Below are 12,891 nucleotides of genomic sequence, written 5' to 3'. Positions count from 1 at the left end.
ACGGTTTTGTAACACTGCGTTTTTAGTATTAAATGCATTCCGCTTCGAAACATGAACACTTAAACTGAATCACAATTGCGGAAGCCAGCCCAAGGAGCCTCAAGGATTACCCAGAACACCTCTCAACCCCTCAGAGGCACGGCTCACCCTCAGTCAGGCGGCCAGGCTCGCAGCAGATGCTCAGTAATGCCTGCTGGCCAGTGACACATTACGAGGGGCCACACCGGGCACAGATATGCTGGCAACCAGCCCTGCGAGCAGCCCCCTGGCCTGTGGCCTCTGAGTTCTCTCCCAGCAATGACTGCTGCCATCTGAGCCCCTCCTGCCCACACCCCCCCCCCACACACACTCCTGGGGGCACTGTCCGTGGCCTCCGGAACCAGGTCCAGGCCAGCAAAGAGCTGCCAGACACGGGAGGGGAAGAGGCAGTGCCAGGGCCACAGTGCTGAGATCCCCAGCCCAGGTAACCATGGGCACCTCCCAAGCGGTGCTCAGTGATGTCCGGCCCTGAAGCAGCCACCTCCCTGCTCTGGCTTCTTACTCCATGTAAAAGCCAGGATTCCCCCCTCTCTAAATTTCCCAGGTTAATTATTAGGACCCTCCAAGTAATGGGAACTTTGGTCTTGACATTCCGTCTGGCAACGTGACAAGGTGTGATGGTATCAGCTGGAACACGGACCTGGATGAATTTACTGCTTAATGAGACGTGGTTTATTTTCCCAGCAGAAAGCTGACCACGAATGGAGCCAAGTTCAAGAACTTCCCAGGCCCCTTAGGCATTAAAGGGATCATCACACTTTCTCCAGATGCCGCAACTCCAGCTGCAGGCATCACACAGGTTTCTGCACTAAGGAGGGACTCACCTCCCTCCACTCATCACGTCACCCGGAACCTGCAATCGCTGATGGGAGCTGCCTGTCCTCTGTGCGGCCCTGCCTCGCTCAGGAATGCCGTGCGACCCAGTGCCAAGCTGGTGCCACGCACTGGGCCATGCTGTCCCCTGCCACAGCCCTTTCCTGGCCTCTCTTCTCCCTTTTTACTTTTTTTTTTTTGTGCACTGCGCGGCATGCAAGATCCTAGTTCCCCAACCAGGGATCGAACCCGCATCCCCTGCAGTGGAAGTGCGGAGTCTTAACCATTGGACCACCGGGGAAGTCCCACTCTTATCCCCTTTTCTGTCATGCACAGGAGTCAGAAGCATGCAGCCCACCTCATAATTATCTGCTGCAACGCCCGCCTCTGGGCGTTTACTTTCTCGGGTGACCTAGAGCTCAGGCAGGGACCAGTCTCATCACTTCTGCATCCTCTGGTGCCCAGAGGAATGCTGGGAGATGCAGGCGCTGAGCCAGTTAGCTGGGGGCATCCTGGCTGCTCCCCTTCCCTCCCCCAGCCCACGGTGGGCAAGTGACTCTGCCTCTTCCTGCCTCAGTTGTCTTTTATAAGATGAGGCCAGTGATGGCAGCCCACCTCACTGCAGCCAGCAGAGGCTGGGTCACGCGCACCGAGGTCAGCCCAGGGCCCTCAAGCACGGCGATTGCTGTGTAGACATTCTCCGTGCACCTGGCTCCTCCTTCTGTGATCCACAAGCCTCGGCACCTGGAACAGGGCCCACGGCATGGTAGGTGCCTGACAGAAGTTCACCAAATAGAAAGGGAATCACGCACATCCAAACCCTCAACCTGAACCCCTGTGAGCCCCATTTCACAGAGGAGAAGCAGGGACCCTGCTCCAGGCCACGGAGCTAGCAAGCAACACCACCAAGGTACAAACCCAGGGCCACTGGGCTCCAGAGCCCATGGTTTCATTTATTTTTAAATGTTTTATTCCGGAAATTTTCCATAGTCATAGAACACAAGCAAAAGCCAAGAGGCGGCTATGATGAGCCCTACGTGCTGCTGCCTGGTTCTGACAGCGGTCATTCATCTGGGCCAGTGACGCCTAACCTGGGGCAGCCGGGCCTCCGGGGTACATTCGACAACTTCTGGACACCTTTTTTGTGGTACGCGGGCCTCTCACTGTTGTGGCCTCTCCCGTTGCGGAGCACAGGCTCCGGACGCGCAGGCCCAGCGGCCATGGCTCACGGGCCCAGCCGCTCCGCGGCATGTGGGATCCTTCCGGACCGGGACACGAACCCACGTCCCCTGCATCGGCAGGTGGACTCTCAACCACTGCGCCACCAGGGAAGCCCTGGACACCTTTTTGATTGTCGCAACCAGGGGGATGGTGCTACCGGCATCTAGTGGGTGGAGACCGGGGATGCTGCTAAACACCCTACAATGCACAGGACAGACCCCACCCCAGAGAATGGTCTGGTCCCAAATGTCAACAGCGCCGAGGGTGCAAAACCCTGGTTTGAGTCCAGTCCATGCTCTCAACTACGCCCTCTCCAAGTGCTGCAGGAGTTTGGTCTACACACTGTGAGAAAGGGGAGAGGCCTGCGCCATGATATGGGGACCTGGGAGGGCAGAATCGCTCTAGGAAGGGTGATCTTGAGAGTGATGTGCTCTGGTTAGAAAGTGGGTATTGGGAGCTGCATTTGTCAACACTTCACATAAGACTGAGGAAATTTCAAATCCTCAGAAAATAAGGATGCCCATGGAGAGTACTTGGAGAGGGCCCCACCGAGTGCCTCTGCCGGCACTGCCTCTGGGGAGAACCAGCCCCTTTCAAGAAGAGAGCTCGTGGCCAGCCCTGGGCCCTTGTAGCCCTCACATCTGCCTGCTCAGCACAGCCCGTAGCTCTCCAGGCCAATCCCCGCTGCTGTGATATCAGCCCCCTCTCTCCCTCCCTTAGTAAAGGGGCATTGACCCTCCAGACTCTGTAGTAGACACCAATTTACTGTAGGTCTTTGCCAAGACATAGATGGAGGCCTGTGAGGCAACAGGCCCCCTGAGGAGACTTCTTGGAGGCTCTCAGGCAAGTTTTCAAAATCAACTGATGTCACATAAAAACCTGCATCCCCAACCTCCCTTCCTTAAGAAAGAGCACGGTCAGACCACTCCGAGCCTTTGTTCCCAGCTGGAGGGGAGGGCACCTGCCTCTCCCATTGGCCACAGTCCCCACACAGCCCTTGGGCCTCACTCAGGGCCCTACCTGATTCCAGGGTTCGAAGTCGACCCCTGGGGCATGAAGAATACGGGGCTCTGAAATCAAATGGGGCCAATGCCTGGCTCAGATAAAATGTTCTAACTCCTCTGAGCCTCAGTTTCTTCATCTGTAAAGTGGGAATGTTGACAGTACCTATGTAACAGGTGGGCATGAAGATGAACCAAGCTAGGGCAGGTAAAGTGCTAACTTGTGTCAACCCAAAGAAGAGCCCAGAAAACTGGCTGCTGGCACCAACACTGTCGTAACTACTATTAGTAAGTCAAAGATAATACAGTCCTTACCCTTGAGAAACTCTTAGTCTTGGGGAACAACAGGTGAAAACACAGATGACTCCCCGAGGTGCTGTGCCAACAGTGGAATGAACAGGGGGTTGGGGAGTCCAGAGGAACGTTGCCTGGGGGAATCCAGGTGGCTTCCCAGTGGTGGTAACATTCAATTTAGCCTTGAACAATGAATAAACATTGCCAGGCAGGGAGCAGGGGACCAGCGTATGCAAAGGCCATAGGCAGTGTCCACCAGATCCAGGGATGGCAGGACTGGGCTTGAGGATGCTCACAGGGGACGTCCCTGACAGTGGCGGTGCTCGGAGATGGTGCACTGTGTCCCTCCAACCACAGAGAAGTTGGGGTGCTCCCACGTAGCCCTCAACAGTGCCCCCCAAAATAAAACTCCTCCTTGTGGTAAGGAACTTCCTCCCCACTCAAAATCTTAACAAAAATGCAACACTTAAAAAAAAATCTGACCCCCAAACCAGCCTGCCAGGGGCCCTCTGTCACTCCCCTGCACATGTGCCACCAGATATCTGGAGTCAAACAAATCTGTTAATGTGTGAGTGACTCCCTGAGAGCCAGGCTGGTGGGGGATTGGCAGGGGGGCTGGGGACCCAGCACCACTCGGCCTCCATTGTTGCGTTAATATTTGCCATCTGCTCATGTTGCATTTTTACCGCAAGGGATGATGGGGGCAGAAGCAGAAGGAGAGGCCGCTGCAGGGCCGGGAGAAGGCGCCATGGAATCTCCTCTGCCTTCTTTGTGTTGCTGCCTTGCTAGGCCTCCACCACTGAGATAAAGCCCCGGCCAGGCTGTGCCTCCTTCCGGGAGTCACCCCTCCAGGGTAATTGGGCAGAGGGAGAGGGAGGGGGAGGGGGAGGCGGCCCCAGCCAGACAGAGCCTCCCCCTTCCCTGGGTGGGGCGGGGCGGGGAGGGGAGGGGAGGGGGGGGTCCGGGTACGGAGCGGGGAGGGGAGGAGGCGCCGAGCCTGGCACTGACGACTCCTACAGGCCAAGCCTGGGCAGGACAGCTCCGCCCACAGCCTCCGCTACCTCCAGGAAAGCCCAGGACGCGGCCCCAAGCCGCTGCGGAGAGAGGCAGGCATGGACACTCATCCCAGCTCTCCACGGCCTGGAGACCACCTCCGGAGAAATCTGGGGGACGGGGGCTTCCAAGGGCCATGGAAGCCTTCAGAGCATCCATTGACTAGTATTTATTGAACACCTACTGCATGCTCAGCCCGGCTAGGAAACTCAAATGCCCACAGGCAGGTAATGACAATGGGTGTCTTAGGCCAGATGGCGGCTCAGCAGCGACACTGCTCAGGGGCCGAGACCTCTGCTTTTTCAAGCGAAGCCAGAGATGTACATTCTTCTGTGAACTTGGCTTTTCTAAATGCTGGCAACTAATTCAAATTAAACACATGCATATTAAACATATGCCAAGCTGGCCAAAGAATGTATGTGGGTGGGGCAGACTGGGTCCAAGGACCTCCAGCTGCAACTTCCACCTTCTAGGTTGTGGGTCCTGCACTCGGGAAGATCATAGAGAAGGGGAGAGACACTGAACGAGGTCTAAGCTGGATCAGATTATGGCTCTGTTGCCTATGCTGTGTGACCCTGGGCAAGTGAACGGCCCTCTTCGAGCCTCAGGTCCCCTTCTCAAATGATATCATTTACCTCTGGGGTTGTTACAGGAAGTCAAGACGAGGCACCGAAAATCCTTCATGAATGCTCTCAATACAACTACCATAGTTGATGGTAGATGTGTTCGTCATGCTGCTCCCAAAAGCTGAGGGCTCCAGCTGGGGCTGGTGCAAAGTGAAGGAAGACGCCATGGGCTTTCCACTCTTCCCTGGTCCCAAATGCCTCTGAAGGCGTGGGGCCTGTGGGATACAGGCCATCAGCCTGAGGTCCAGAGCTGGGGGGTGTGCTGGGTATGACCCACAGGCGCAACAGATTTTTCCCCAAGATGTTTAACGTTTAGAAAAATTAGTTGCTGACTTTTAGACATTAGAAGATTCATATAAAACTCCATCTGCCCAGCTTTCTCCCCAAAATAGAAAAATCTAGCCATTCTTGATCCCATTTCTGCAAGGCTGCTTCTGGAAATCTCCACCCCATAGGTAAGGCAGGGGCTCTGCAATTCGCCACAGTCTCCACCGCTCCTTACTGTCTCACACCTGGCAGACACACTCATTTGTGTTACCAGATCGCCCCCTGGGTATGTGCGGGGTGAGCCGGGCAGGCCCAAGGCCACAGTCCACCCCGGCAGCCTGGCTCTGTGCGGTGTCAGGACTTGGCTCCAAGTGGTTTTGCTATTAGCCAGAGAGCCTTCCTTGGAAAGCACCTGACTGTTATCCATTGGAAAAGTAAACAAAATGACACCTCGAGGGACTTCCCTGGTGGCGCAGTGGTTAAGAATCCGCCTGCCAATGCAGGGGACACGGGTTCGAGCCCTGGTCCCGGAAGATGCCATATGCCGCGGAGCAACTAAGCCCGTGCGCCACAGCTCCTGAGCCTGCACTCTAGAGCCCGCGAGCCACAACTACTGAAGCCCATGTGCCGCAACTACTGAAGCCCGTGCACCTAGAGCCCGTGCTCCACAACACGAGAAACCACCGTGATGAGAAGCCCACGCACTGCAACAAAGAGTAGCCCCCGCTCACCGCAACTAGAGAAAGCCCATGTGCAGCAACGAAGACCCCATGCAGCCAAAAAATAAATAAATTAATAAATTAATTAAAAGAAAAAATGACACCTCGTCAACATGATGTTTTGGCTCGGCAGAAAACAAACAGCGGTCTACAACAACTTAGCACGGCTCTTCTGTGCCCCTGGGTGTGGGCCCCGAGCGGAGGGCCTGGCGTGGTCAGAACACCTGTGGCAGCCACTTGGCCATGACCAGGCCTGGACCGAGGGGACATGGGGCCACCTGACGTGGTCTCCACACCCCTCCAAGGCCTGCAGCCCGTACGGCTCCACCTCCATCTCACTTTCGCTTCCACATATGTCTGAAACCGTCTCCAGATGTGAGGGGCCCTCTGTGTGCAGAGACAGGGCTGCCTCCTCAGGCAGGGTCTCTGGGACCCAGACACATGGCCAGGAGACCTGGGCACCCTGACTGGAGCGCCTTTTCTCTCTTCCAGTTGGACAAAGGCCCCGAGACCCGGCAAGGCGAGGATTCCAGTGATCTCAAGGCACAGCATGAGATGTTTCTAGGCCGAGGAAACGCACTCCTAACCATTGAACTCTGAGGCTTGAAGGGCACCTACGCACCCTGCTCAGCTCTCATGCTCAAGTCTAAACAAGACATCGCTGACCCTAAATGCCAGCCTTAGCTCAGGGTAGAAAATGTGCCCTGGAAATTCCCCAAGCAAAGCAAATTTACCAAGTCCCTCCCCTGCTACGAACACTTCCATGGCTTTCCATTGCCCTTAGAATAGTGTCCAGTCCCCCTGTGTGGCCTGAGACCCCGCCCACCCAATCTGGCCCCAACCTCGTCTCCCACACTCCACCCCCCCGGCTCAGTCCCCATGCTGGACTCCCTGCTGCTCCTCAGGCACCAAGCTCAGTCCCACCCCAGAGCCTCGGTGCCTGCATCCCCACTGCTGGGTGCACCCTTTCTTCTGACTTCAGGCTGTTCTCACTCACCATCCAGGTCTCAGCCTACATGGCCCTTCCTCGGAGGCCATGCCTGGTTCCCTCAGAGCAAGCCAGGGCTCTCTTTAGAAATGACTAGCTACTGAATTTTCTTAGGATTTGGTCATTGCCTCTATTCTTCCACTGGATACATGCTTCCTAAAGTAAGAGATCACAGCTCTCTCCCAAGGCAACAGAGTTAGGAATGTGGGTTCATATCCTGATGCCCAGCTGTGTGGCCTTGGGCAAGTTACTAAACCTCTCTGTGCCTCAGTTCCCTCACCTGTAAAATAGGGATAAAAATAGCACCTCCCCCGTGGGGTATTGAGGGTTGAGAACAGCGCCTGGCGCTGCAGGGCTGGCTCTGTCACCACTACCGATACCTGCTCACCGCTGAGGGATTAGGCAGTCTGTCTTGAACCGTTATTTAAAGGCAAAGCTGGCTTCTCAGACCCACCAATGCTCAGAACCCTCCGTCTGAGAGTTCTTTTACTCCCCACTGCTTTAGTGGAGGAGGCCCTCTTCATCTCACAGCAAATTGAAACCAGTTTTCTAGCAAGCAGAGCCTTTCTTGGTCAAGCCTGTGTCAGCCAACTAAGCTAAGCTGTCTGAGGCCTGCAGAGGCTAAGAGACTTACCCACAGTCACACAGCTAAAAAAATGCCACAGCGAAAGAGAGGTACAGTTCTGAGTTAAAATCTTGGAACATTTTAAAAATCAACGTAAAAGTATAGTTGAAAACTTCTTTGCAGTACAGCATGGAAATATGGACCTTTGTACCATGAAAATATGTATGTTAGCATTAAAATTGAAGCATGGAAGCATGTACATTTTTACGTCTGGGCGCAGAGGGCCCAGGGTGCCAGGCCAGCTCTCACCCCAGTCTGGGCACTGACTGCGCGCTTCTTCGGCAGCTCAAGTCAAAGGCCAAAGGCCTGGCCTTTGCGGGGGATCTCGTGACGAGGAGGTACACTCAGGCTGGCATTCCCGGGCCAGCCCAGGCCTCGGCCAGCACCAAGTCACGTGGGCAGGGGCGGCTCTGGGCCTCTGGTGCTGGAGAGGGGTGGGGGGCTGGCGGACTGCTTCCCAACCCCACTCCTGGTGTGCTGGGAGACCCTAGCCCCGGCGCTGCACACCCTCCCTGGGCCTCCCCACTACAGCTGCAAAGTGAGGAAGAGGAGGGAGGGAGAAATGAGGCCAGCAGGGCAGAAGGGGCTGGCAGAGTTAGAAAACACACAGACCAATTTTCTCCCCATCTCTCTCCCTCCCCAGGAACTCCTGTTCCAGCTGATGGAACAGCAGGGAGGGTGGAAAACACACCCCCAAAAGTCCCTGCCGGGCGCCAGGGGTGAGGGCTGAGGGCCTCCTGCCTGGGCCCTGTGAGGGAGTCCCCACTGATTCCCCTGATTCTCGGAGGGCCTGGGGGCAGCAGTGAGTGGCCTATTTCCTTTGGGGGGATGGGCTTCCACAGGAGTGGGGACAGGACCCTTCCGCACAAGAGCCTCTGCCCCACGCCAGCTCCCGGAGACGGAGGAGGGCGGGTGGAGACAAGAAGGCAGAATCTGGGCTTGTGCGGAGGGGCTTCCCACTGCTGGGGGGGCCTGGTGTGGACACCAGGTGCGGGCAGTGGTCAGTGAAGCGTCCACCTTGGGTGGGCACTGAGGGGAACGGACTGGAGACAGTGTGAAATCCTGGCTTGGTGGGTTCTTCCAGGTGGAAGAGACGGAGACCCGTCCGGGTGCTCTTCAAGGACCCCACCCCCCGGACTGCAGCTCCAGTGGTCGGAACCAGGCCCAGAAAGATGCAGCAGGGCCAAGTGGTGCAGAGTGCCAGCTCCAGGCCTAGGTCTCACAGGTTCAAATCCCAGCTCCACCACGTTCTGGGTGGGCAAGCACTTCGACCCTTTAGTGCCTCAGTTTCCTCATCTGTAAAATAGGGACAGTGACTAGACCTATGTCACAGGGTGGGATGTGAGGTGCCTGCCGGGTCAAGGCCCCAGTACAAGCCGTGACAACCATTATTCTGGAAGGGCCACTTCAGCTTGCACCCCCGGGTGCAGGTGCAGCCCTGGAAACCCTCGGGTCTGCACACGCGTGTGCGCACACTTGCCTACATTGCCTGCTCCACACAAAGCCCTCCCAGGGCCAAAATCAACACGCCGGGGTTGCTGAATGACTCACCACCCCTGGCTGGGACGCATTTCCTGGAACAAGTCACTGCAGGTAGGGCTGGGGGGCCCTGAGTCTGGTAGAGATGAGAGGATGCAAGTCTCCGCATGCCCGGCCACACCCCGATGGGATCCTGCAACAGGAGTGGGCGGCGGACCCCACTTCACAGCCCCACGGGCCTGAGTTCCAACCCTGGCGCTGACCTTGGATTCGCGACTCTCCCCCTCCAAGCCTTGGCCTCTGCCACTAAATGAGGACACTAGTGCCAACCACAAAGGGACAATTGTGCAGGCTATAGAAAAAGACTGTAAAGTACAGAGACCAAGGACCCAGCAGGCCCCACTGTTAGGATTCAGCCAAGGTCCTCTGTCCTTCCTCCCCCATGGTGCTTCTAAGCCATCAGCAGGCAGAGCACTGTGTGACTGGGGGGCTCCTGGTCACCCCGGAACAGTCACCATAACTCAAGGGACCAAGAAGGCAACTCCTGACTTCACTGAAAGGCAGGAGAGACCACATTTGGCTGGAGAGGGGGCAATGCCAGAGGGCTTCTCAGAGGAGGTGGTATTAAGTTGGCTCTAAAGGATCAGTAGGAGTTCCAAGATCATGAGATCTGTGAGGCCATTGTCTAGCTGCTACTGGCCTTGGGCAAGTCCCTCACCTGGAGGCAGGCAGGTAAGCAGCACATGCCTCAGGCAGGTGTAAGACAAGACAGAGCAGTGGGGTCCTGGCAGGGACTGGAGAGTGACACCCAGGCAGGCCTCCCAAGCCAAACAGAATGAGTTCACACGGGGCCAGAGTGGCAACACTGCAACTACTCCGTTTCCTCATCAGTCAAATGGGGATAACGTTCATTCCCAGCGTACACGATGGTCGGGAAAAGTAAATGAATTAACGCACATGAAATACCTCAGCAGTGCCTGGAACACTGTAAATGCTCGATATATGAGCCTTTGTGAGAACACTAAGTGGAGACAGGGAAGGGGGCCATGCAGGAGGGACAGAGAGAACAGAGGGGGACCCCCAGGCAGGGCCCAAGGAACAGTGAGAGACCCCACTGGGGGGCAGGACAGAGCAGCTGGCTGAGCAAGACCCCTTTCCTGGAAAGGGCAAGACCCTGGAGATAGGTCAACCAGGGCTCCAACCTGGCCTTGCTACTTGAGGCAGTGTGGCTTCGGACAAGTCCCTTCACCACCCTGAGCCTCGGTCTCCGCAACTGTAAAATGGGGAAATGACAAAAGTACCTTCCTCCAAAGACTGGCATGAGAACCAGATGCCATATACAACAGCACACAAAGTGCTTAAAGCAGACCTGACATAAAATTATCAAATCCAGCTTAGAGTGGGTTCTCAAACTCAGCACTACTGATGTTCAGGGCTAGATAATTCTCTGGTGTGGGGGGCTGTCCTGTACACTCTGTGGTGTTCAAAAGCATCCCTGGTTTCTACCCACTTGCCTCCAGTTGTGACAATTGCAACATCTCCAGACACTGCCCCATGTCCCCTAGACTAGGGAATCAGTAAGCCGGAAAGACAGAGGTGCTTAAACACTGAAGGTCTCTGCAAGGCAGGATCAGTCTGGCCTCAGTTTTTCCATCAGTAAAAGGGACACAATGACCCTTCTTTTCTTACAGGGAGGATCCCAGGAAAGCAGCAATGTGGGAGAGAGAGGCTTTTGCAAGCTGCGGGCTGGCTGCCCCTCTCACCGTCCCGTTTTCTGGTCTGCTAGAGGCCGACTTGTGCCTTGGGAAGGGGGACCCCGCCTGAATTCTGGAAGTCACTCTGAGCACGTCCTTAGGTGTGGAAGGGACAGGAGGGCAGGGGCTGCTTCTATTCGCCATGGTAACCCCAGATGGACCACAGTGCTTGGCAAACAGCAGCACTTACTAACCGGTGGGTGAGGCGGCGGGCAGTCACGGCACCGAAGCACGTGGCTCAGGGCACGCAGGGGCGCACAAGGGAGGCACTGCAACACTCCAGCCACCTAGCCAGCTCCCCACCGGCTGGCCAGATGCTGTTTCCTGTCTGCAGAAGCCAGCCGTGCCCTTTGAACTCCTGTTTCCTGAGCCCCTCTCCCTGCTCCAGGGTCTGGGAGGGGGCAGGGAGGTAGGGGATACTCACGTTCCCGAAGGCGGGGAGCCCCGAGGAGCCCAGCCACTTCCGCAGGGCCTGTGAGAGGGCCCCGTGGTCCCGCTCGGCCTGAAGAACGTGGGCTTCCAGGAAGGAGACGTGGTGCCCGGCCATCTTGACAAAGGCCTGGTGGGAGAGGGGAAAGCAGTGATGCCACATCTGTGCAGACTGGGGTGTGTTCCTGGCTGCCTCCCTCTCACCTGGCCCCATGGGCTCCGGGAGAGTTCAGGCAGCACCTGCCCAGCTGGGGGCACCTTCAGAAACCCTGACAGTAACAGTGACACCTCCCCCTTGGAGGCCTGGCCTGGCCGAGCCTCCACTCGTGTCCTCTCACCTTCTCCCCCTAGTGACCCTCTGTTTAGCCTCTATTTTACAGAGGAGGTAAACTGATGCTCAGAGAGGTTGGACCACCTGCCCAAAGTCACACAGCCAGGAAGTGGCAGAAAGGGGACTCAGGCTGCACAGCCTTCTTTATGAAAAATGGAGTTTTTAGAAATCGCTCACTTTAATATTTGATGGATATTGGGGGAGTCTCAAACTCAGAAGCTGCCAAGGGGCAGGCAGTTGACAAGCGGGTGAAGTAGGATGAGTGCGGACAGGGTGAACTGGAATGCCGGGTCCCGGCCCCCAAGGGTCACTCAGCTCTGGGTCTCTAGTGCAGAACCTCTAATTTCAAAAAAAAAAAGAAAAGAAAAGACAATGCTGGGGTCAGATTCTCTGGACTAGAATCCAGGTTCTATTACTTACTAGTTGTGTGCCTTTTGGCAACTTACTTCATTTCTATTATCCTCAATTTTCTTATCTGTAAAATGGGAATAATAATAATACCAACCTTGTTCTGCAGTTAAGTGCTTAGGGTATATTAAGAGCTCAATTAATATCAGATAACATCATTTAAAAAGAAAAAAAAAGGACATTCAGATTTTATGAAAAGTGTCCAGTTTTAAAAAACGTTAGCAATAATTTCACAGTTTAAAAAAGTACTGTGCAGGCCCGGTGAAACTCATTTGTGGCTTCTGGTGTGCCTGTGTGTTGTGTGCATGTGTGTTTCCGTGGGTACCTATGTTTGTGTGTTGTGTGCATGTGTTTGTATGTGTTGTGTGCATGTTTGCGTGTGTGCCCATACGTTGTGTGCATGTGTCTGTGTGGTGTGTACACGTGCATGTGTTTGTACATGCACTGCACGTACAGCCGGGAAGGCCGCCAAAGGTGGCGGCTCCAGTGCCATTTCAGACAAGCCCCCCTCGGCGGAGGCTTTTACTATTGGAACCTCCCTGTTCCAATAGTAAAATACAAGAGATTTTCTTGCACCAGGAAGAGGCAGGAGACCCTCTCAGTGCTGGGCCCCACGAGGGAGCCTCCCTTCACTGGATGGAAAGCCCCGGTCAGCCCATCCAGCAAGGCCCACCACCACCCAGCCCTGCCTCTCCCCGTGTCCCACACACCAGCCACACAGGCTGCCCTTTTGTTCCTTGAGAACGCCAAGCCTCACCCTCCACAGGGCCTTTGCACCAGCTCTCTCCAGACCAGCAGCACTTCTCTGTTCTCGATGGGGTGAACACTGCTTGTCTCTCAGGCC

The 12,891-nt window shown here is 55.7% G+C and overlaps 1 protein-coding gene across 1 annotated transcript in view; it reads right to left on the bottom strand.

Annotated features, from left to right (window-relative positions):
* The window catches only part of BCAS4 (breast carcinoma amplified sequence 4), a 59,643-nt gene that overhangs the window by 16,627 nt on the left and 30,125 nt on the right, over positions 1-12,891 (bottom strand). The window contains exon 4 of the mRNA XM_065892968.1: positions 11,304-11,438. Within this exon, the coding sequence (XP_065749040.1) occupies positions 11,304-11,438 (135 nt within the window). The remainder of the gene's footprint in view (positions 1-11,303; positions 11,439-12,891) is intronic.

The sequence above is a fragment of the Phocoena phocoena genome, chromosome 15 (assembly GCF_963924675.1).
Source record: "Phocoena phocoena chromosome 15, mPhoPho1.1, whole genome shotgun sequence".
Taxonomy (NCBI): Eukaryota; Metazoa; Chordata; class Mammalia; order Artiodactyla; family Phocoenidae; genus Phocoena; species Phocoena phocoena.
This window is presented reverse-complemented; position numbering and strand designations above follow the sequence as displayed.